Below are 24,031 nucleotides of genomic sequence, written 5' to 3' on the forward strand. Positions count from 1 at the left end.
CCTGGAGTGTGCAAAAAGGAGAAAGCGAAGAGATAGAGGGAGGAGGCTGAGCTTGCATGTATGTGTGTGTGTATTATTGACCACAGCCCCTGTGGCTCCATCCATCCACGCTGCTGCTGTCTGGAGGCTGAGCGTGCATGTGTGTGTCTGCATGTTCGTGCCTTCCTTTCCAAATGCTTGCCAGAACACTGCCATGCACACCTTATAACAACTTGGCCAACGTGCATTTCCATCAGCGCTCGTGTGTGGTTGCTGTTAATACAAGAGAGTGTCCGTGTGCCAGCATATGTGTAACATGGTTTCCCCCTTATATTATCTCATGCCAAGGAAGTACAGTGCGAGGATTAAACGGTCTGCCACGTCTGCCGAGCCAGCACAGGGAGCAGAGCGAGGCCCTTTTTTAATCCCGCTGAGTGCACCAGCCATATCTGACTGCCTGCCTGCCTGTCTGCATTGCAACGTATCCACTCAGTCTTCCTCTTTCCTCTGATGCTCTCCCTCGCTTGCATCGCTCTTTTATTTAGCTCAGTTTTTTTTCCATTCATTTGTGCTTTTTGAGGAGAGCTGTGGGTTTGTTTTGTTGTTGTTGTTGTTGTTGTCAGGATTAGCCTCCTGGTATGTTTTTTATTCAAAGTAAAATGTGAATCTGAGATTTCACACCTCATTCTGTTGTTCTTTGCTTTTTCTCTTTCTGCACAGGCTGCACATTCCACGAGGATGACTTCTCCATCAAATGTCCTAAACACGAGGTAAGGAAAAAAACCCACTAAACTAGTGAAAGCATGCTTTATTACTTCGTCCTGCTTTAACAGTTAGTTTAACAGTTCCCCAGCATTTCACAGGCAACATCAGATATCAGTGTTTACACATATGCCTAAGCACACAAGTTCAGTTTTTCTTTCTCCTCACCTGGCCTCCCTTTCCATTCCGATCCTAACACCAACGCCGCCAGCAACACCCCCCCACCATCCCCTGCCCCTCTCTTTATCCACCTCCTCAGCACAGGGATAAAAAAAATTGAATTCACACATTTCTATAACAAACAGCAGCACCTTGGCTGAACAGATGATATGGTGCTGAACAGGAAACACAACCGTCAGTTCCTGTAAAGCAGAGAAAAACAAAGAAAAAACACAGCTGATGTTCATTGTAGACTGGCATAAAGTACCTTTTTCTCTTTGCCACATGAAGACTCTTCCTACCGATTCAACGTGTACCCAGTGTACCTCGGCGAGTTAAAATCACCATATCAACGAGCGCCCTTCATTTTATTACCATCGCCTGCTACTGTGACTTCAAACTGCTGCATTTGCAGGGTCACTGTTCTCCGAGTTCATTCGAATGGTCTCCTCCACGTCCAGTTCTTCCTTGTAGGGCAGACGCCATCTGGTGGCGATGCGTTTGCATGGCAAAAGGAGGAAGGTCAAATGAGGGAGGGAGTGTGGAGGGGGAGGGGGTGCTAGAGATGCTGACATTCAGCAGGGAGCAGCGGTGCATTGAGGCAGCAGTGGCAGTAGCCTCCCATCCTCCCTCCCCGCTCTGCATCTCTCCCTCCCTCCCTCCTTTCCTCTTTTCCTCTTCCTTTCCTGTTCTCCTCTGTGCAGACTGACAGGGATGAAAAGCTGGCTGCTGATCAAAACACCCCACCCACCATCACTGCCTGCTATCTTCCCCACATGCTCTCTCCACCGTTTCCCTCTCTCTTGCTCTCCTTTCTCTCATTATTTCTCTCCCTTCCTCCTTTTTCCCCCCCTCCGCTCCCCTTATTTTGCTTCACTGCTACCCTGCTGTTCCAGCTCTCTCCCCCCCCCTCCAGTCTCTCACTCTGTTCACCTCTCATCTCCTGCGAGCTCCCTTTTCCGTTTTCAGCCGTCCTCCCTTCATCTTTCCTCATCCCATTCTCCCTCGTTCTTTGTCATCTTCTCCACTCCTCTCTTCACCTCAACTCCCACGTCTAAGCAGCAGAAATAGCGTGTGAGAAACGGAGAGAAAAGGAGAGCGAGTCAGAGAGGGATAGATTGTTGTTAGCAGGCTGAGGCAGAGCTGTCATCAGCTGAGGGATCTGAAGGTCTGCATGTGTGTGTGGGGGGGGTCTGTGCCGTGCCAATTTACGCCGAGCGGCTTAATCAAAGGGAAGAGCAGAGACACACGTACGCACACATACAGACACAAGCACACAACCACCCCACCCATGGGTCCCCCTAAGAAATTCTCCCTTTCGCCTGCGTTCACTTGCTTTCAGGGCTGAGGGGGAAAAAATGCACACAAACGCACTGCCTGCAGCTGTGGATTGTCCAGTGCTAACGGACACACACTGTGAGAGTCCACGCAGGTTCATTAACAGGTTGCCTGGAAGCTCGCACACATATACTCATAGCGAACGCAAGACAGACAGACAGGCAGAGAGAAAAACAGAGCGTTTTGTGCTGCAACTGAGTGGGAACAAAAGACGAATGGGGGCAGTTACATCAGAGAGTGGCAGGCTGAAAGAGACGGAGATAGAAGGAGAAAAAGAGGGCAACAAGAGAGACGAGCAGCAAAGGGAGCGACACTCTGTGATAGAGAGGTGGGGAGAAAACAAGCGGGACTGAAGGTGTGAAGGAAAATGAGTTGTACCAGAGAGGAAAAAGCAAAAAAAGGAGTGAGAGGTAGGCTTTAAGGAGGGAGGAGAAGGGGGGAAGTAGAAGGATTGAAAGTAGAAAGATAAAACAGAGAGAGCAATGCTGCTGGTCTGAATCCAGGGCATAAGGATGGGCAGCTGGCAGTTCAGAGAGAGAGAAAGAGAGAGAGAGACAGTGGAAGAGATATCAGGGGATGCAGAAGAGTAGAAGGGGGAAAGAAAGTGCTCAACCACCACACCAGCACAATTTAGAGGTGTTCCTGCTGCGTCTTTCATAGGCGAGCTGGTTCACTGGTCAGCTGCATCCATCTCCCCACTCCAGCACACCAGAGCCAGCTTGCTTTAATGCCTTCACTCTGCAAATCTGCACAGAATCCCTTTCAGCATTGTATTATACCAACATCTGCACAGAAGACGCCTACGCTTGCAGTTTACCTGTCTGCACATTTACTGCAGCTTTTAAGAATTTAGGTGCTTAAATTCGAGCACAAAAAAGCCTCACAAGTCACAGGAAATGATGAGAAAAGAGCTCAAGAGTTCTGGGCGAGGAAGGAAAACTTCTGGCACACCTCACACATTTGTATCCCAATTGTGTTTTTGACTTTGTGTTTACATCTGTGCACTTCCTTCACAGGACCTGTAAGATATTCCTGTGTATCACTTTCATCGCCAACACCATCACCTCTCCGCCAGACAACACCGATCCAGCGAGGCAAAATCCACTCCCTATTCCTAAAGACACGGTGACGACTGATGACGAACAGGCACGCCAGCCAGCGCGGCTGGGCGAGGGTTAAAAGGCAGCGCTGAAGTGGAGCTAGGAGCAATACAAACAGTGGAAAAACAGCTCTGCAGAGAACAGCTGCTCCTTGAAGCCGCCCTAGAAATGTGCTTTCTCAACTGAGCCCCTGACTGCAAGGCAGAAGGCAGTGACACTGTTTAACAGGAGGGTAGGCTGCGCTTTAGAGACTGCGCGCCTAAGGCCAGTGCACATGGGGACCTGTTTGAAATGCAGAGCGAGGAACGCATGTGTGTGTTCTGCCTTCGGATGGGTTGCTATCATATTCAGACACTCGGCGGACACTGATTGGACAGGGACATCCCTCTGGCCACCTTGTCTGTGGGCCAAGAGGTGCATATGTGCGTGTGTATGTGTGTGTGTGAGAGTGCGCGCATGTGTTTGTATGTGATAACCATAGAATTGTCATTCTCCAAGCACACCATCAGTGTGTTTGTGCATATGTGTCTGTGGGAGTATGAAGAATTGCTTCTCTAACTCAAGATGTCACGCGTCAAAAAAAAAAAAAAAAGAAAAGAAAAAAACAGCAGCCAACCACTGGATGTATCTCAATGTGCGCGTTTGTGTTTAAAACAAGAGACAAAATAAAACAGGTGAGGATGAGGAAACCGTACAAGATGATGGTGATGATGATGATGATGATGATGTGCTTCACAGGCTCGAAATATTCTGATACTGAAGAGTTGAGGAAAAAAAATGGACGCAGTATTTTAATATACGGCTCTTATCTCGGGAGCTGTATTTTGATGTGCATTATGGCTAAACATCATTGCGTCACCCTTGGTATATGTCCGGCTTTGTGCTATTCAGAAATTAAAAAATATATATATAAATATATGAAAATGAGAAAAAAAATATGAACTCTGTTTAAGAGTTTACTTCAACTGTGCGCACAGTCAGTATGTACAGCAGACACCACCATCATCACTCGACAAGCTGCAGACGAGGGCTCAGAGGACCCACCGGGAGTCAGTCCATCCACTTCATATCTATGTACAGTTCAAGAAGTATTACCTGTTAACAACATTTCGAGATTATTTCGCACACCACAGCCGCGAGGAAAGACGTGCATTCAGTCCTGATGTCATGAAACACACACACACCCATCTGTTTGTGTATCGAAAAATGTAGCCTCTTTTCACTCCGCCATGCTATATAACAATGCCCCGTGCGGGGCGTCAGTTAAAGTACCGGTCATTTTCAAAAGGAGACATATTTAAGTATTAGGGCATAAAAGAAAGTGCAAAAATGCCACACCAAACTTTCTCTTTTATGAAGCTCATTATTTAATGGTGTATATAGGTATTTGATGCTGTTTAAATGTAAAATGTGATGTACTAATATAATTGTGTATAGTATTTCCTAGAGATGTTTATTTTCTATAAAATGGAATATGTTATTGCTTATAAAATGTTATTAAAAGAATCCATTGATGAAAAAAAAACAAAACCTTTTTTGGGAATGTCACTGGTCTTAAGTGGGAGCATGCCGTTTATTGATTTTCATGTCTATTTGTTTGGACTTGATGACACAGCATCACTCTGTTTGAAATGTTTTTTGTAACGCCAATGTTAAATATACCAGCACCTTTCAATGCTGCTATGACCAATGCCTGCTCTTTTTGTCTTCACTCAACACGCACTGACAGTAAGACATGTAAATTGTGGTTCTGTGCAGAGTGGCCACTCAAGGGCACAAATTAGAAAGAGGAATAATGACAATGCTTAAAAAGCCATATTTTAATACAGTTAATCCTTAACATGATAAGAAATCATACAGAAACATTCTGCTATTTATTATAATTAACAGGACCCATAATGCTCATCTTCAGCTCCATACATTTGTTCTTGGACTCTGCTAGAGTAGCTTTGCATCAGTCACATTTCAAAACATCATCTCAACCTCTCACTGAAACAATAATTAAGTCAACTTTGTTCTGATTGGCTGCCTCTCACAAACAGAAGGTTTAAACACCAGAAAAGGTCTTCTTGACGCTGCGGGTCAGAGGAGTTATAGGATGGCAACACTAACTCAAATCACTCCTTCTTACAACTAAGTTATGCAGAAGAGCGTCTCTGACTGCACAACACGTCAAAACTTGAAGGAGATGGGCTACAGCAGCAGAAGACCACACTGGCTGCCACTCCTGTCAGCTAAGAACAGGAAACTGAGGCTACAGTTCTCACGGGTCACCTAAATTGGACGACAGATGCCTGGTCTGATGGATCTCAATTTCTGTCATGACATTTGGTTGGTAGGCAAAAACAGCATGAATTGTGTGGGGGAGATTTTTGTGGCACACTTTGGGCTCCTTACCAGCAACCAAGCATTGTTTAAACACCAAAGCCTACCTGAGTGTTGTCGCTGACCATATCCAGCCCTTTATGACCACAGTGTACCAACTCTGATGGGTCCTTCCAGCAAGATAACATACTGTGTCACAAAGCTCAAATCATATGAACCTGGCTGCTTGAACATGACGAGTTCACTGTATCCGAATGTTTCGACAAATCTACAGCAGCTGCGTGATGCTATCGCACCAATATGTACCAAAATCTCAGAGGAACTTTGTTGAATTCGCCACAAAGTAATAAACGGGGTTCTAACCCAGTATTAGGAAGGTGCACCTAATGACGTGTTCCAACACATTTATTGGCAAGCTTAAGGTCACTGGTTCGATTCCAGCTGGAGACACAAGTCCCCTTTGGGGTTATGTCAGGAAGGGAATCCTGCGTGAAACTCAACCCGAAAAATGGAGCCTTTGCTGACATTAGTCCATATCTGAGTTAGAATTTCAGCCAGACACAATGCAGACATCATCTCAGGTTAGTGTAAGACTTTTAATTATTGATCATTTTTCAACCCGTATTACCCAGTTGTTTCAAATACCACAGGAAACGCTCATTTCTTCTTTACAAAATATTTTAATATTTACATGACGAAAAGGAATAGATGAAGAACATAGAAGAGATGAAAGCATGTCATTGAAAGGTCTACATCAACATTACCTTCAGACATGGTTGCATCACTGTCATCTTAATCCCATGTTTTTCAGTCTTTCACATTAGTCACATGCGATAAAAAAAATATACTGGTCCTGGGACATGTCAAAAAATTTGTTAAAAACCCCCCCAAAACAATCCTCTTAAAAATTAAAACATGGTGCTTTCTCTAGGAAAGAAACCAATAATTGAAAGAAAAAGTAACATTACAGCTACAAATAAAGAAAAGATTTGTCACAGGTTTTCTTTGGAACAAAAGGAAAAAAAGTTAATTATTTCAAAACCTTCTGCATGACATACGCAACTTTTTGTAGTTGTACAAACTACAAAAAGTTGTACCAACAGCTCATGTTTAGCTTGAGCTGTTGATTTACAACTAGCCAGTGCCTACGACAGTCGCATGGGTATGCAACGCTAACCTGATACCGCACAAGATATGCGGCGCCTAGTTTAAAACTGCAAAATAAAGCAAGATTAAAAAAGGAAAAACAGGCATTAAATCACTCTTCTTATGCAAAATACTGCTTGATCAAAGATCATAAGATTATAAATACATATTAAAATATGTACACAGCAAAACAAGAAGGAAAAAACAAACAAAACGCGACCTCTATGAAAATAACCTCATAAAGCCATAATATTACTTATCTCACTGAAATCAGCCTCACAGGCTTAGTGCAGATAGAGAAACGGGGCTCAGCTTGTGAGGCATGATTTTTTTTGTTGTTGTTGTGTTTTTTTATTTTTTATTTTTATTTACCTCGATAGTTACGGTTTAGTGCTTTCCCACCACACAAGCCCACGCGCTCAGACCAATACAAGTTCTCGTTTTTCTCCCACAAAAACACAGATTCATTCTGCAACCAATCAGAGCAGCCCGCCACTCCAGCCCACTAAGCTCTCCGCTAATCGGGAAAAAAAAGAACGAAAGAAAAGTGGGGCGAGTGGGGATACGCCAGTAAACGCAGGGCAAAAACCTCTTTCATACTTCTCACCCTCTCCAGTTTCCATTAGGACACGACAGCTCCTCTTTGTGGGCAAACTGTGGCACTGCAACACATTCTCACCAAGGGATCCTTTTTATTTTTTTATTTTGACAAGAGGAAAATCGTTTTTTTAAATAATCCGCAGCAACAAGAGTGCGAACTCGACAAGTGTTTTGTTGTTTGACTGGGGTGATGGGAGGGACAACGCATGAAGAAAATCCAGTTTGATATGAATCTGTACAAATCTGTTCGATAGCTGCTCACCAAAGAGAGACTGTATGGTTTTGTCTTCTGTCTGTGTGACTTTATATGTTACAGATGTTTATATATATATATGTACACAACGTCCATGCGTGTCTCTCAGCACCCACCCCCCTCTAGCTGTTGGTGACAGTGGTGCCGCTGCCCAGTTTTATGATCATTTGCTGGCAGTCGTGGAGGGTCCTCTTGTCTCCCAGCTTCTCCAGGGTGCGGGCAGCGTCGGCCAGCATGCCCACCCTTTGGCCCGGAGCCGAAAGAAAGGACGGAGGAAGGTAGCGGCACGCCAGCATCACAGCCTCCGCCTGCTCCCGCTGGCCAGGCCGCATCTCACACTCCTCTGCACACACACAACACACAAAAACAAAAACAGTTAGTTACTGTGGAATTTCGGGTGATCTTTTTGATGTCGTTAACCAGCAACAGCCAAACAGAGTTTAATCACTGATCTGATTTATAACGAAAACTGAAATGGCCTGCCCTTCTCCAAAAAGCCTCCCACCATCACTTATAAACACAATGACAAATCAACAGCATGTCCCAGCTTCTCTGTCTGCCACAAAACAAGCTAAATGAATGGTAAATAAAGCAAATACTAAAAAAAAAAAAAACTAAAGTAATTGAGTCTAACAATCCATAGATTGCTTTTAGTGTAAAATATATTAAAATATATTGGATTTCACCTGTTTATCCATTTATCAAGTATTCTAAAGAACCTTAGAAAATAATGTAAAGAAATTGTTTTCTAGCAATTCAGGAGGATCTCCGAATGTCTCAAACAGATATATACTTAGTTTAATAAAAAAATAAGTCAAGAAAAAGCATCACATCCACAGAATGTAGAAGCTGCACTTATTAAATGCTGGCCCTTTTTTGACTAGACTTAATAAAGAAATACATTTTCAAAGCAGACGGATTAGATAAGGACTGAGTGACATAAATATTCAGAGCTTTCTCTGTTACTTCACCAAATTAAAAATATCAACAGGAGTTATTAAAACAGAATCACCAGTGCAGACTGAATGAAATATCAAATCCACAGTAATATTGTACACACACACACACACACACACACACACCTACCTGTCTTGGCTCCGGGTGTTGCTCTGCGCCGCAGTGAGCGATCCAGAAGCTGATGTGTGCGGGTGGGACTGGCCCCCGCCATCAGCCTGGCCGTAGCTTCATGGAGAAACAACTGGAAAGGGATGGAGTGCAAAGAGAGAGAGGTGAGAGAAGAGGAGGAGGAGGAGGGACGACAGCGAGTGATGATGACTCACACATAATGCTCGGCTCTACCTCTGAGAGACTTTGAAGTCTTGTGAACAATGCTGCTAAACGCTTGCCTCAGGGTGTGTGTGTGTGTGTGTGTGTGTGTGTGTGTGTGTGTGTGTGTGTGTGTGTGCGCGCGTGCATGTGTGTGCTGTAACACCTCCCAACCTCACAGAGAACTATATATACCCTGCACTGCCTGCAAATACGTGCACTGGATTATATTTGTATCCATTTCCAATGTGCTGCTCTGTGCCTTTATTAAGTGAAGAAATTCTATTCTTTTTAATTCACTCATTCACGATACATATGCAGCAGATTTGTGTTTTACACTTTCATTAAAGAGCATCTTAAGATTCATCTTAGCATGTTTTGGTTTGGATAGCATGCTGCACTCAGATCCAGTGTCTTTGTATGCAACTACTGAAATAGTTTTCAGTTGAGACAAACTTCAGATTTAGCACAAACTCTTCCCTCATATTAGGCCCAGCACAGAGCTTTGATAAACCAAAAGAGAAAACTTAAAAGACAGAATGTGGTGACAAGGTTTTACATACTCTTCGCATCGCAGGTCTGAAACTCTGTGCCAATTTGCGTAGCGAGCTGAGGTCTTGCTGAAAGCCCACGAGCTCTGGTGGAGAGGCCTGCTGAATGCCCGCAGGGCCGCTGGTCCCCGCTGAGCCTTGTCCCGTGGGAGTGGCCCCTTGTTGCTGCAGACGCCAGACATTTGTCCTCATAACCAGCAGCAGATCGCACAACAGCAACTGGACAACCTAGCGAGAAATAATTAGCTTTAGTGCTCAAATATTCTCAACTTAAAAACAAAAATGAAAAGAAAAGGGAGAAAAAAAGCCCCAGTCTCCACTGACCTCAGAACTGGATACTGAAGTATGATGAATATGTCATGTTTTGAAAAACACCAAGAATTAGACTAAAAAAATGTTTGCATGTTTGTCATACAACACCGCTTCCAGTTTATAAAAATAAGTAATATCCATCACATTTTGCTCAGGATGTTAATCTACAAATAGTTTCAGCTGCTATTATTAAAACAGTCACTTTTCGTTATGTTATGCATCTCTAATCGACGCTAAAGGACATTTTCCACCTCTCCTACGCGAGTGTGTGTTCTGCTGTGAGTGGCCCAGCTCTGTGTTGCACTGCAGGTACATTGCACTCAGCTGAGACACACATGCAATGCAACTACAATGCACTGCAGCTCTGGCCATGCACATACACCGCTGTGAGCTACCTATCCACCAGCATCACCATCTGCTGAGTGCCAGAGGGTAGGACACTGCAGCATCGCAGAGTGGAGATGCTGCGAGGGATTCGCTGTCTGGTGAAGTGTGTCGCTTTGTACTGTGACAAAGGTGCACGTGTCTGTGTGCGTGCATCGTTTAATCACTTTATAACTATGTAACTATTCCCGACACTTTAAGTATTCTTGTGCATTTTTTTCCCCTCGTGCAGATGTTGCCACCTTAATGAAATGTCCCTCCTAGGTGTAATAAACATCACTTACGTGCACAAATCTGGAAGAGATTGTGCCTTTCTTTGTGCGTACCTTGTCTAAACTGGAGCTATGACAGTGTGGTCCCAGGTTGAGGCTGTCTCGGAGCAGGGCGCTGGCCTTGTCACTGTAGCTCAGACTCAATTGGCAGTTTTCTGGCTTGGACAGCAGAGCTCGCACTGCCCTGAATGTGTTCAGACAGGCTTTGGGCAGAAGACTCCTGATAGAAAGAGAGTGGTGGGCGGGCAACAGACAAAGGACACAGGTTAAAGTGGTGTAAGTGTTAGAGGGTGGGTGGGTGTGTGTCCTTAGCCTGGCATTTGCAGGGCAAAGTTCCAAATTCACATCTTTATACGTCTAACTTACTCTGCGTTCTGCAGACTGCGGGGCAGGTGCTCAACCGTCGGATACAGTCTCTCTGCTGCGGCATCATCTCCTTGGAGCCAGTTGATGATCACCACAGTGATTGAGGACCACCACTTAGAATGAGGGTCACAGCCTGGATATTAGAGGAAAAACAGTCAAAGCTGAGACACCCTCAGAAAGAAACAAACATGCAGATATTTAAATCCCAGAGTGTCCACTTTCACATTTAGCATGCATGGCGGTGCACCCGTGCAGACAGCTGCTGTCTGCATTTTGACCTCTGAATCAATCTGTTTCTACCCTGGAGGATTTTGACGACTCCCTCACAAGGAAAAAGTACTCCATTTAACACAGGGCAACACACACAGACTTCTAAAACATGTAGCGAGTAACCTGAGGCTCTGCCAAGAAAAGTCTCCTATTAAAATCCCTGCACAGTCTCTCATCCCTCCCGCTCCCTCCTTCCTCTCAAGGTGATCACCAATTTGACAGTGCTGAAGATAGATGAAGCAATCTAGCGAATGCCTCCCTTTCACCTAGCTCTCTCTCGCTCAGATCAGTGATCAGTAAGGACAAAGGAAAGCGGTGGGAGGATGGAAGTCAAAGGGAAATCAAGCTACTTGATCTCTGTAGTGTAAAAATGAACTTTGTCACACAGCTTCTTATTCTGCACGCGCAGTAAAGAAAGAGCAGTGTGCAGAGAAGGCTAATGCAATTATTGCAAAAAAGATAAGTAGCAGTGAAGTAAGGAGTACGCATCTAGACAGTGTAACTGCTTGATGTACTTAAGCAACAGAAACATTTAGAGGCAAGTTCTGATTTTTCTAAAAGCAAATTTTAACCAGATTAAAAAGTCGGTACCATTAGTGATCGCTAATGTTTTTAGCGCTGAAGATACACTGTCAAAGATTACTTTTCAATACAAATGAGACCGCAAACAGAAACGACAGTTTCCATAGCCATACCTGTGACAGTTGCCATGTTGGACCCAATAGCAAAGGACTGTGAGGTGGCACCAGCCGCATCTGAAGCATTAATCAACAGCTGGAGATATTCCAGGGCATCGGCATACTCGCTGAGGACACACACACACGCACACACACTGAATGGTTATTTTGCCCCACAAATCGTTAAAATAAAACATACCTACAAAAGGGTTTTCTTTTTAAATGCCAAATTTAATTCTGCGTTTATTATCCTCATTCCTTTCTTTGTATGTTGGCGACTCTATGAGAAGTAAACCGTAACTTGTTGCCAAGAAAAGCAAACGAACCAAAAGTTACAAGAATCGATTATATGAAAGCCCGTCTTGATTTCTCACCCGTCTCCCGGACTTGTATTTTTCTCTCCGCGAGGCTGGGCCACACAGTACAGAGCCTTTTCCAGGAGGTGTTCTCTAAATGCCTGAGTCACCTGAGCCAGAGGATCCACTGCAAGGGAAACCAATAACAAATATAAACATCAGAATGTGCCTGCATATTGTAGGCAAGAGGATTCCAAATTAGGTATTGTAAAAACACAGTTATAGACTGAGTGCAAACTTTTGCTTTCACTGACCAGTGTTGCCAGCTTGGCTGTAGATGCTTTCTTTAGGGGTGCTGCGAATAGCCCAGTCCCCATCCACGAAGAAGCGGTGACCTAGTGGGTGACAAAGCCACTGCATGGCTGGGGGGACACTGCCGCTGGAAGATAGGCAAGCTTGACGAGCACTGCTCAGGAACACACGCTGTCAAAAGAAGGAAAAAAAAAAAAAAAAAGGTTTTGGTTCGGTGTAGTTTAAAATATTACACGTTAGGACAGATCGCAGGATCTTTAATCACCTCAGTGAATGTTTATTAACCATGAAAGATAAATTAAACAGAATGTCAACTCAAAACTGGTTGTTGTTACATCACGTGAGCACAAAAGAAACAGAGTCGGGGTAAAAACACTGCTTATAAATGACTGAGCATGCTTGTGCAAACAACAGGGACTCACAGAGGTGAAATGCAGAACCCTCGGCAAACTGGCTTTGACTCGTAGAGCCGCAGAAACATAGATCTCAGCCAGCGAGGCCACAGGCAGGCATGAGCCAGAACACTCTGCAAGGTTCACTGCACTTAAAGACATGTGCACTGCTGAGAGGTGGCTGCCATTCAGTTTACCTGCAGGCACAGATCGAAGACAAGAAAACAAATTTTTTTTTTAAATATTCACAAAAATTATTTAAACTGGAATTTATCTTTAGACAGAATCTTTTTGCACAGCAAAGACTGCAATGCTTTTTAAACCTTACTTCAAATGTTGCTGAGTCGCTTTGAAATGAATGACAATTCACCTCCTAATGTCCAGCGTGTCACACTGATCTGATCTAAAAGCAGGACTCTTATGGTGACCAACCTGTCATGTGAAGCTGGTGCAAGCGGTGGTAAACCAGGGCGGCATCACGGCTGCTTTTGCAGGCATCCTCCTGCAGGGGGCGATCAGATCGCAGCCCTCCTGCCCTGGCAGCTAGCCAGCGGCCAACCCATAGACGCTGGAGGCAGAATCTTAGCAAAGACCAGAGCGCTGCGCAGGCCAAGTCCAACTGGGAGGTGGGTAAGGGGCGACCGAGAGCCTTCAGACAAGTCCACAGGTTGTGACTGGCTTGAGCAAAATCTCCCTGTGAAGTGTAAAAGATAAATAGTGAGAGAAAACAGACGAAGAGCCACTTTATAGATTCTGTGAGAGTTCAGAAGGATTTCTGATTTAAATATGGTCAAATTCCTCCTTGTGGATCAGTACACTTTGTCAATTGGGCACACGTTGAAAAGAAAAAAAGAAGCATACTCTTGCCAGGTCCAGGTCAGCCTGTTTGCGATGCCTCCAGAACAAGACGGATGATCCAGAATGTGGTCTGGTTACAGGTTCTCCATACACCAACAGCCGTATTAGAACTCCTGATACCAGAATACCGTTCAGTAACCACACCAGTATAGTCGGGAGCATCCAATCCATCCAGCCCCATGAGTCAGCTATAAACAACACAGAGTCATTTAACTGCAAAGAAAATCTATTTATTGAGAGCTAATTATGTGAAATTTGAATCACTGCCATCTGTCTCCCTCCCAGCATTTTCCCCACTCTGTACCTGCGACATCCACACCCAGGACGGTCCTGCCCGCGTGATGGGTGCTTACAGCTTCAGTATTTCCAGATGAGCTGCTACCCGATGAACAGAACAGAGCAGCCAAAGGGTTGAGGGAGAGAAAGAGAAAGGTAAAGGCGCACAACACCATACGGGAACGGTCCAACATGCCAACGGCACTGCCACCTGCTGTCGACTGGTCCGGCGTGCCTATATTTGGCTGACACACGAGAGAATCCAGAAGGACACATTTGTGATTATTCAGTTTATTAATTCAGGCAGCAACATCAATCTGACAAAAAGTATGAGTAATTACATTTTTGAGGTGTTATAGTGGTTGATTAATAGTTGAGCGCTGTACACAAGCTGTCAAGCATCATGGGTGTTCATGGAGAATTTTTTCGCAGCCAAAAGAATCACGTTTGTATTTTTTTTGTGTCTATTAAGACTGACAGTTGCAGTGTGGTCAAGGTTTCTGTTGGCAACAGTTTCCTAGATTGTTCATGGGAGCGCCTGTGAAGGAAGTTTAGCAAGGTGAGGTGCTTTAAGCCGTCACCATGGCACCGACCAAACTCCAATTCACAAAAATCAGCTGATGCCAAATTTTATCACCAGAGCACATTTGGGTTAAAGGAAGAAATAGGCCGAGTTCGTGTGACGTCACTCCTGCCGTGACGTCACTCCGGCAAGCACACACGCAAGGCAATGGCGGTGTGACGAGCCAAAAACAGACTCAGGCGAGCTCACACTTTCAGAGCTCGGCACAGACAATGTTCTCTCCCACGTTTGTAGTGCAAAATGCAAAGCTGGAAACGGCAATGCATCTAATCTGAGGAAACACCTGGTCAAACACAAAACACAGCTCGAAGAATGCACCAGATCTGATAGCCCGAAAGCCAAATTCACAATCACTGCAGCTTAATTTAGCACATCTGTCACCAGTGTACAAGAGTGTGAACCAATGGATGATGACGATGATGAAAAATCTTCGTCAGGTAATTAATTAGTAAGTCGGACACGCTGCACGCAAAAAAAAAAACAGGACTTTTTTCACTGTGTTGTTTGAAATTTTAACTCGCGTGCTGTTTACGGCAAACATACACGTCATGTGAGATTGTATATCCAAAGCATTGGTAGATAATCGCAACTAATTATAGCTTAGAATTAATATTAAATGTGTTATAATAATAATAATGATAATAATGGATTGCATTTATATAGCGCTTTTCGGGGCCCTTAAAGTGCTTTACAATACCACTATTCATTCACTCTCACATTCACACACTGGTGGAGGCAGCTACAGTTGTAGCCACAGCTGCCCTGGGGCAGACTGACAGAAGCGAGGCTGCCATGTCGCGCCATCGGCCCCTCTGGCCAACACCAGTAGGCGGTAGGTGAAGTGTCTTGCCCAAGGACACAACGACCGAGACTGTCCGAACCCGGTGTTCACTGCCAGACAGCGACCAAAGCATTAAATAACAAAATGTTTCAAGTGAGAAGTTTGGACTTATTTTTGTAAGAGAAATCTTGGATTTATTATGTCACAATGAGTAAAATACCAAAAAACAGTACCAAAGCCCAGGTACAGGTATCTGTATCTATTCAAATGTGAAAGGTAACCAAGGCTTGTTGTTCCAATAAACAAAAGAAATCCCATACAGATGGCACCATATGCATAAAGGAATAAACAAAGCACAGCAAAAACAGGTTTTATCTAGTTTCAGTTAGCCATATCTCATTTTCTATTTTGAGAATATGCAAATCATTAAAGCAGTCTATGGGAAAAAAAACTGTTGGGGATTCATCACAGTGTGAAGAACTGTGTGGACAAATACTTCCAACAATTTAATGTATCTTAATTTTCATTCCCAACCCATCAATTCACCGCATGGGCTCAAATGAGTCCACTAACCAGTGCTGTGCTGGTGTCCCTGCATCCATAAAAAAACCTATTCTAAACATTTATTCACAGCTGCTGCCCATCTTATAAAAGGCACCATTAACACTAACATATGCTACTATCAAGACAATGTCTTTTTTTTTTTTTAATGAAGGGCTTGGCCACTTTGCCAGCACACTACCAAATTGCATGCATCCATCTGCAGAGAGTCTGGCAGCTAAACTGACCTGCCTGCATTCTGACAGGGCTGTCACCCACAGAGCGTCCGTTGTTGTGTTTTTCCTTTCACAATGTGCCAAATGTTCAGACTGCTGAGCAGCTGAAATCCTATATCAAGCAAGCACAGAAAAAGATTGTGCTTTCAGAACTACAGCAACTGTTCTCCACGGTTCCCTTGCGCCTGCTTAAAGGTGACGCAAACCAGCGGGAAACATGCCGGTGTATCTACATTTGTCTTTAAACGCTTTGCTTTTGCTGGCCTCGAATTCAAAATAAGAAAGAAAACTTTCAAAATTTGAAATGTTTTCTTCGCATCATTTTCATGTCAATGCAGGATTTGAATGATTTGCAAATTCAGATTTTTTCAAATATATATTTTACAGAGTCCTAACTTTCATTCAAACGCAAACCTAATGGGAACAAACCATCTGTCCTTGCATCTCTATCCCGAACCCTCATCTCAAATGTTTAGTTTAAATGAGCTCTGCATACCTTTGTGTCCTCTCCCATTGGACTGTCAGGTTCTGAGTCACTGCCACAGTGAGAGAAGGAAGTTGGGGAACCCACGTCAGAGGCTGGCGGGGTGGGCAGCTCGCTCTTCACATCAGCCTGTCCATCCACCTCCATGGCAACCAGGTCCTTAAGAGACTCTGTAGAAAAGGGGTTTAAAAAAAAAAAAGATGATGAAGGGAGTAGTTAGAGGGTCAATCAAGGGTACAAAAGAAAAGAAAACCCTACAATACACTTCATTTCATTTTATATTTGTCTTTTCAGGATTAAAAAAAAAAAAAAAAAAAAATCAGCAGTCATTGTTGTTAAAGGTTACCGGAATGATTGACTTTCAAGAAATTGAAATAAAATCCCAAGAGGCTGTTGACGAATAAAGAAAAGAGCATTTTAAGCACATACTGTTTTTCTGGGCTGCCATTTTAAGAGTCATGTTCTCTTGTTTGAGCTTCTGGTTAGTCTGCTGCAGGTAACGGATGTAGTCGATGGCTTTCCTCAGTACTGCAGATTTATTGAGCTAGAAATGAAAGAAAAAGACCAACCGAATTATTAGACCTCTGCTGTTCATGAAAAAGACAACTGGACAAAAAAAGAAAAAAAGAATATGGCATAAAAAGCGTGGGATGCTTGTAAATACGTGCTTCTTACTTTAGCATCAGTGCCAGCCACCAAGTCTTTCAGCTCCATGATTTTGTCATTGATGGAGGAGCGGTACCGCTTCTCAATAGCGTTGTGGGCGGTGCGCTTCTCCCCTTTGTGTGGCTGGCCAGCCGGCTTACCACTGATAGCGATGCGGTTGATGGGAAGCTTTTCAGCATCCACCATGACAGGCACTGTAGTCAGGAAAGTACCCCCACCCATGAATGCCTGAGAAAACAGGATGATGTAAGTGCCAGGGTTAACAGCGTGGGTGTAAACTCGACAGCGGTGCACTGTGTGACTTCAGTATTAGGTTTGAGTTCATATTGTGCATCTACCTGCAGCGAAGTGCTCTGTGCTGGGGTGGTGGTGGCCAGGGACGTGGGAGAAGCTACAGTAGTGACCATGCAGGGGTCAGGCTTCAAAGTGGTCAGCAGTAGACTCTCGGCTTTGATGAACTGGGGCTGAAGCAACACCTGAGGACACCAGGGCAGATAGATGCACCGAAAATTCATTTACGTAAACGAGGACTGCAGTGCATTCGTTTTTAAGTCCATCCAGGCTCGCTCAGAGAACACCTTCACACACTTACAGGTACTTGCTGTACGTGGGCTGCGACAGTTTGAACCGGAGGGCTTGTTGACGTGGTCAGGAGAGGAGATGCAGTTGTCAGCCCTTGGAGCTGAGCCTGAATGGCCACTGGCTGAATGCTCGGCGGTGAGGATGACAAACTGGTGGCAGGAGTGCTCACACTGCTGGGACTGCCAGCTAGAAAAAAACAACAACACATTGATGCCAAAAAGACTTAAATCACACAGGTAAAATTTGAAGTAAAATCCGAGCAATTCCAACTTGAAAGTAACATTTTTATATGTTAAGTATTTGATGGTTTGTGTTAAAATTTCCGTGATCATTTAACGGTGTAGTAGCACACTACCCATTTCAACATTTAAGCTTCCAAAAGAACCGCCAGCTTTAAAAGTAAAAAACACCTGAACTCTTAATTTCATCAAAACTGCATTAGTTTTAAGACTTTGTAGGCAAAAGGTGAACTATGGACTCATTATAAATGCGATACTCTCCAAATGATATGGCCGCTACTTTCGCTTATCTCCACCAAGCTTTAAGAGATATGGATAAAGATATGCACATGCAGTGGACTGTCTACTGTGTACCCACCAATGTTCCACGTCTTGTCCACACACATAAATTTCATTTCACTTGCAAACTCTTACGCAGCTGACCAAAGTCTATGAGATTACGACATTAATTAGAAATCATGCGAGGTTAAATGACCTAGTGTCCTGATAAATGCGATGCACGTGAACAGCAAACTTGCAGGGCACTGGGCATCAGCTGCTAGATTCCATGGTTAACACAAATGTGCTTTATGTGAGCCACTAAAAACATCCTCAGCATTTAACAGAAATATAAATAAACACTTGGAGTTTTTTTCCTTCACAGATGACAATTTGTCATTCTCCCCTTTTTTTCCTTTAGAGAAAAATAACGCTGGTAAATGAGGTTATGTATCTCTATGAGATTCCATTTGTTTGTATTTGAAAAGTCGGTAAAACAGCAGTGCATGTATTGTTGAAAAGAAGTCTAACGACTGAAAGGTTAGCATCACATATTTTAATCAAATCACAATTGACAAAAATGAGATATTAACATTTTCCTTAATAACCCATTTTTTCCCCCTCACTGAATACCTGACACAAGAGGTTTGTCATTTTCACTGCGCAAAAAAAGGTTCAAAAACCTTGAACTTTAACTGTAAATTACAGAACAAAATAAACTGGTTAAGCCAGGTTAATGAAAGTTGTAAAAAGCTAAAGACAGCAGGAAGCTTGCTGGTCAACGATGCAGACAGAACTGGATTAGAAAGATCCAACATCAGACATGCAAAGTCAAGGAACTTGTCTCTATGTGAAGAAACACACTACAATAACATCACAGTTTTATTTTCATCCTTTCCCTTAAAGGTTTTATTTTTAAAGCACAGTTTGATACCCCCTACCATCTAACTCGCACATAATCTATGACTCAATCATCACCATCAGAGAGGGCTTACCTGTGTAGCTGTTTGGGCTGCTGTAGTTGGTCCGGGCCTGAGGCTGTGTCTGTGTCTGTGGTGGAGTCTGGGGTGCAGGAGAGGTGAAGAGTGCCTGAGGCGTTAAGCTGAATGCTGGGTTTGGTCCTGGGGAGCCATTAGGTGAAGCTGCCTGGGAAGGAGCAGACGGGCTGAGAACTGGTTGGGGTTGCTCCACTTGGGTCTGTCTGATGCTTTGAGCTTGTTGTGGGGAGGACGGCTGCTGCCTCTGGGTGGAGCTGGGTACCTGGGCCAGGGGAGACTGCTGGAAGGTGGGAGGCTGGAAGGCTTTGTCTGGGCTGGACGAGCTACGAGTAATAGGAGGGCCCAGCAGTGCATCCAGATGGGGGTTACTGCTTAGGATGGAAGATGAAGATGGAGGTGTGGTAGTGGTGGTTGGGGGGGAAGCTGAGGTGATGGTCTGAGTCAAACCATGAATCTCTTGTATGGGAGGAGCCGTGGTGTATGGAGGGGCATCAAAGAGTCCTCCAAACTCCATGTCCTGGTTGCTGATGAGCTGGAGCATGTCTAAACAGGAAGACAAATCACAGCCACTGTGAATGTTATTGTTCAAGTAGAAAATTTATAGCAATTTGCCAGCTTTAAACAATTAAATATGGACCAAGATCAAATCTATAGGAACTGTAAATTTCTCGAGAAAACTTGTTTAGAGATTGAATTACCGTACTATCCATTTCAGTAGCAAACTGCACTTTAATTACCAATTAATCAACCCACATGTGCTGTGACTGTTTATGATCAAACATCACTGGCAACAATTTCAGTCATGCTAAAGAAAATAAAAACGCAAGTTATCATATATCTAAGTATTATTATTAATATATAATTGCAGTGTAGAGTGGGAATGCATAAAAATGGATAAGGCCAATGTGATGCTCAAATAGAAAGGAGCATCACCTTGAAGCGTGTTTTGGTATTGGGTTTAAAAAAAAAAAAAAAAAAAAAAAAAAAAAAGCTAAATGGCAACAAACAAAGTTGCATTAAAAAGAAGGTTTTAAAGGGGCTTTATGCAGTCCTGTAAAAAAAGTTTCGTTCAGACCTTTGCAGGCATTCGTTCATGCACAGCTCTTTTAAAGTCTCCCCGCGGCATTTTCTTACCGCGTTGATGTCTGGACCTCAACTGGGTCACTGCAAGACCTTGACTGTTTCCTTTTTCAGCCACTATCTTGTACATTTGCTGCTGTGCTTGGGAGCATTGTCCTGTTGCATGACACAATTTCGGCCAAGCATCGGACAGATGGCCTCACACTTAACTCTAGAATACTTTGAAATACAGAGGAGTTTATGTCAACTCAATCAATGCAGGTTGTTCCAAACACAACCCCCAAGTCATCACCATTCCATCGTTATGCTTAACAGTTGATATTAGGTGTTTATACAGATATGCTGTGTGATGTTGTGCATTATGAATTATTGCTCTAAAACTGTTCTGGTTTGTTTAGCTGCAACTTTGCTCCTGCATGTGCTTTTTAAACTTCAACCCATATTTGTGTTCAGTCTCTTTCCAACTTTACTGTCATTAATGTTAAAATTTAATATGCTGTAGATTATGTAGCTCATGTGTTTTTTTGAGGTTTCTCTGACCGTGAGGTGAATTTGGGACTTCCACAAACCCATGTACTGCGAACCAGAAAAACTTCTGCTTTTATAGAGTCCATTCTTTTCACATGACTGTAAATGTAGTACATCACATGTACTTATGACTACAGCAGTTTAAAATTGCTAAAAACTAAATTTTGTTTTGTTTCATCACATTTTCCATTAACACTCAAAGAATTACTAGAAAACTACTTTAAAATATCCCAGCAGGAGATGGGGTGTCTTACGCAGTTTAAAAAACACACTTTACAAGAAAGACTGCCTCTTGTTGCGTTAGAAAACACAGCAAGAAATACCAGGTACAGGTATACAGTACATTTCACACTTTAAGTTTATCAAGCCATTCATCATGTGCGTGCAGCTGTAGGTCCAAGAATCCAAGTGGTATATTATTAATGAGTTATTAATCTTAATTTGTGCTCGTGCACATATGGACTTGTAGGTTTTCATTAGCATGATCTAAAAGATATAAAACATTTTAATATGTATCTTTTCCAGAAGATTTGCTAATTACAAAGATTTAAAACTGACAAAAAAAAAACTTTACATGGAAAAAAGTGAGATGGCACGTGTTCACTAATCATTTTTTATTCTAGGAAGCAGTGTGCTCTTGAAAGACATAAGACACTGAAATAATTTTCACAGCATTTTTTACAAGGACAGTTGACCGCGTTTAATTTCTCTGTTAAGTGATTCTGAGTTCATGTTGTGACTGCAGTATAAAAAAAGAAAAAAAACGAGCAGCCTGGATTTGTGAAGCAGTGTTGTGTATGAGGTGATCGCTCTTGGCCAATCAGAGCGCATCTCGGAGACTTGCTATGCCGATCAGCCCAAGACAGGAAAAGAGAGGGAGAGCTGCCTGTGGCAATGAGTGTGAGGTTACCATCGAGCAGTGTCACAGAGGGTTACTGTCGGTCAAAGTCAGAGAGATGGAGAGCACGGCCGCAGGGTATGAACACTGTTTACGCAGTGCGTGTTATCTTATTTACACGTCGCCCCCTATCACAAAACACATACTGGCCAATTTAAGAAGACTGACAGAAAACTCCAAATCTTAACAATACTCGAAATACTCTTGTGATTTCGATTGAAGGCTTAAATTGTTGCACGAATTTTATATATGAATCATACTATATATGCTGTTTGTTTTTTGCAAAAACGGGCACGTGGATAGCACTATATTCGCAAGAAAACAAATAAAGTCGTCCACAGAGCATATGGCTAGATTAGTTTTCAACCGATTAATTTGGCATACATAAATACATAAATATTTGTCAAATCGGTCAAGTGAGGCTCTGTGAACCCAAAAAGAGAGGAATGAACGACAGTAACCCCGGTCTATGGAGCACGCTGGGGGCGGGGCGCACACGAAGCTAGCTGTACGTTAGTGTCACATATTCGCCTCATGAAATGCGCTTCTATTTTTCTATTGAACAGTAAGACACACAGACGACTTCTGATATTGCAAGAATCATCGTTATAAATTACTAACAAAACATCCCAAATATCACTTCCGGCTAGCCTCCATATACTTGCTCACTGATAGTTAGCATGTAGCTAACAGTGGATGATGAAAGCTAGCTCTCAGCTTTTAAAAGCTTTTATTTAAAAGATGTCTTTGTATCGAATGTCGTTGTAAGTGATGTTGTTAGTGTGATTATTACATGCAGAACACTTAAAGATACGAAAAGGAATGATAACACGTACGGTGTTACCGGTTTTAGCAACTGTTTTAAGCCAGCAGCAACCATTATATTTTCTTACCATCAATGTCGCTTAGGAGGGCCGTGTCAATATCACTGGGGTCGTTAAGCGACAGTGTTGGATCCAGATTATCCAACGAATGATCGTCAAAAGACAGGCTGTTCATCTTTACTGTCGTGTCTGGGCTTTCCAGTGTAGACTTGACTGACTGTCGGCGAAATCGGAAACTTCTGAGTCCTTACATTTGACAAAAGGACCAAGATCCCTGTCCTTTCGTCACATGCGCAAAGCGAGCTGCAACTTTTCTTATTTTTGTAACTTTTGTGTCAACTAACTGCTCACAACTAGCCCCATCATCATCCTGGGAAACTTGTCAAACCAAGCCAAACACCGACGCTCATTCACTACTAACTTGCTTACAGCGGTAGCAAGAGAAACCCATCCAACCGATGATGATTGACAGTTGCCCCAGCCAATCACCCTCCTTTGAACTAGATTCCCACGTCCCTGTTTCTCAGGCTTGTTTTGATTGTTTGAGTAAATGAGTGAGGGCATGTGCAGTATACGGCCACGATCTAACACAATTTATACACAAAAATCAGATAATGTACAAAAAACAACAAATAATTACAGTAATCGAAGAAGTGATGCCGTGGCTAGAAAATATTTATATGGTTACATTTGATGGGTATGTAAAAAAAGCTAACTACAGCATAAACGAGTTAAGTTATGATTCCAGAGCAGCTTAATACAGTTCTGAATATCTTTTATAATATTGATTATAAATAAATATATTTTTTTCTCTTTGTATACAGCATGGACATGTTTATTGTGGGCTTGCCACCAATAGCCAATTATAATCGTGTGGGGCGTGCGCTTAGCGACAGCCAAGCTTGTTTGACTCGAATTAGCGACTCCTCCTGTAGAACCAGTAAAACCGTCCAATGAGAAGCTCAGAATCAGAGTGGGGTGATCTGACGTTGCATCTTTGGGTCTAGCGATTACATCATGTGTTTCGCTCCTGGAATGATGGAAGCAGGAACAGCAGGAGGAAAATAAACTGCACAACTACATGTAGCCAGAAGGGAAAAAAATGAGCACGTGTATTTTAACAAAAACAGTTCCTGCAACTCTTCGTAATGGTGGTTTACATTACATTTTTTCTCCCTCTCCTATAATAATTAGTAACGTACAAACAGGCAATGCGGGTGTTTTTGTTTGTTTGTTGTATCCCTAAGACTTCATTTGAAACACAATCTTTCACAATGTCTATGTTTAACGCACTGTTATAGTAACACAAAAGCAGAACCCCACAACGGTATTGTAGGAAAATAGGTCAGTGACCTAGAGTAGCACTGCTAAGTTGTCAGTAAAGTTTGGTAAGATTATATAAAGTCCAGCATGGTTGGTGGTCAAGTGTGTAACAATAAG

General features: G+C 43.1%; 2 protein-coding genes across 2 annotated transcripts in view; one reads left to right on the forward strand and one right to left on the reverse strand.

Annotated features, from left to right (window-relative positions):
• Window positions 1–3,396, forward strand: part of rai1 (retinoic acid induced 1) — a 52,640-nt gene extending 49,244 nt beyond the window's left edge. The window contains exons 4-5 of the mRNA XM_086289090.1: window positions 700–749; window positions 3,255–3,396. Of these exons, the coding sequence (XP_086145216.1) occupies window positions 700–749; window positions 3,255–3,263 (59 nt within the window). The 3' untranslated portion in view covers window positions 3,264–3,396. The remainder of the gene's footprint in view (window positions 1–699; window positions 750–3,254) is intronic.
• A 2,929-nt stretch (window positions 3,397–6,325) lies between these two features.
• srebf1 (sterol regulatory element binding transcription factor 1) lies at window positions 6,326–23,024 on the reverse strand. Its single transcript, XM_086289091.1, has 19 exons — window positions 22,661–23,024; window positions 19,259–19,804; window positions 17,777–17,952; window positions 17,523–17,660; window positions 17,194–17,412; window positions 16,948–17,062; window positions 16,531–16,688; window positions 13,923–14,139; window positions 13,622–13,806; window positions 13,193–13,454; window positions 12,791–12,957; window positions 12,371–12,539; window positions 12,135–12,243; window positions 11,779–11,888; window positions 10,814–10,946; window positions 10,502–10,667; window positions 9,492–9,707; window positions 8,749–8,860; window positions 6,326–8,005 (listed from the first exon to the last, which is right to left on the reverse strand). Exons 1-19 carry the CDS (start codon window positions 22,764–22,766, stop codon window positions 7,785–7,787), a joined length of 3,525 nt encoding a protein of 1,174 aa, XP_086145217.1. The 5' UTR covers window positions 22,767–23,024; the 3' UTR covers window positions 6,326–7,784.
• Between the last annotated feature and the right edge of the window lie 1,007 nt (window positions 23,025–24,031).

The sequence above is a fragment of the Aulonocara sp. 'chitande type north' Nkhata Bay genome, linkage group LG4 (genome assembly GCF_057382095.1).
Source record: "Aulonocara sp. 'chitande type north' Nkhata Bay isolate Kocher_YH1m ecotype deep benthic linkage group LG4, A_spYH_male_GT1.1, whole genome shotgun sequence".
Classification (NCBI taxonomy): Eukaryota; Metazoa; Chordata; class Actinopteri; order Cichliformes; family Cichlidae; genus Aulonocara; species Aulonocara sp. 'chitande type north' Nkhata Bay.

Excerpts from the sequence above, each read along its gene's own strand:
- srebf1 (XM_086289091.1), bottom strand. The coding sequence starts at position 22,766 with ATGAACAGCCTGTCTTTTGACGATCATTCGTTGGATAATCTGGATCCA. Across the intron at positions 17,661-17,776 it reads CCCACGTACAGCAAGTACCT|GTGTTGCTTCAGCCCCAGTT; the intron begins GTAAGTGTGTGA and ends TGGTGTCCTCAG. Across the intron at positions 16,689-16,947 it reads AATGGCAGCCCAGAAAAACA|AGTCTCTTAAGGACCTGGTT; the intron begins GTATGTGCTTAA and ends CCTTTTCTACAG.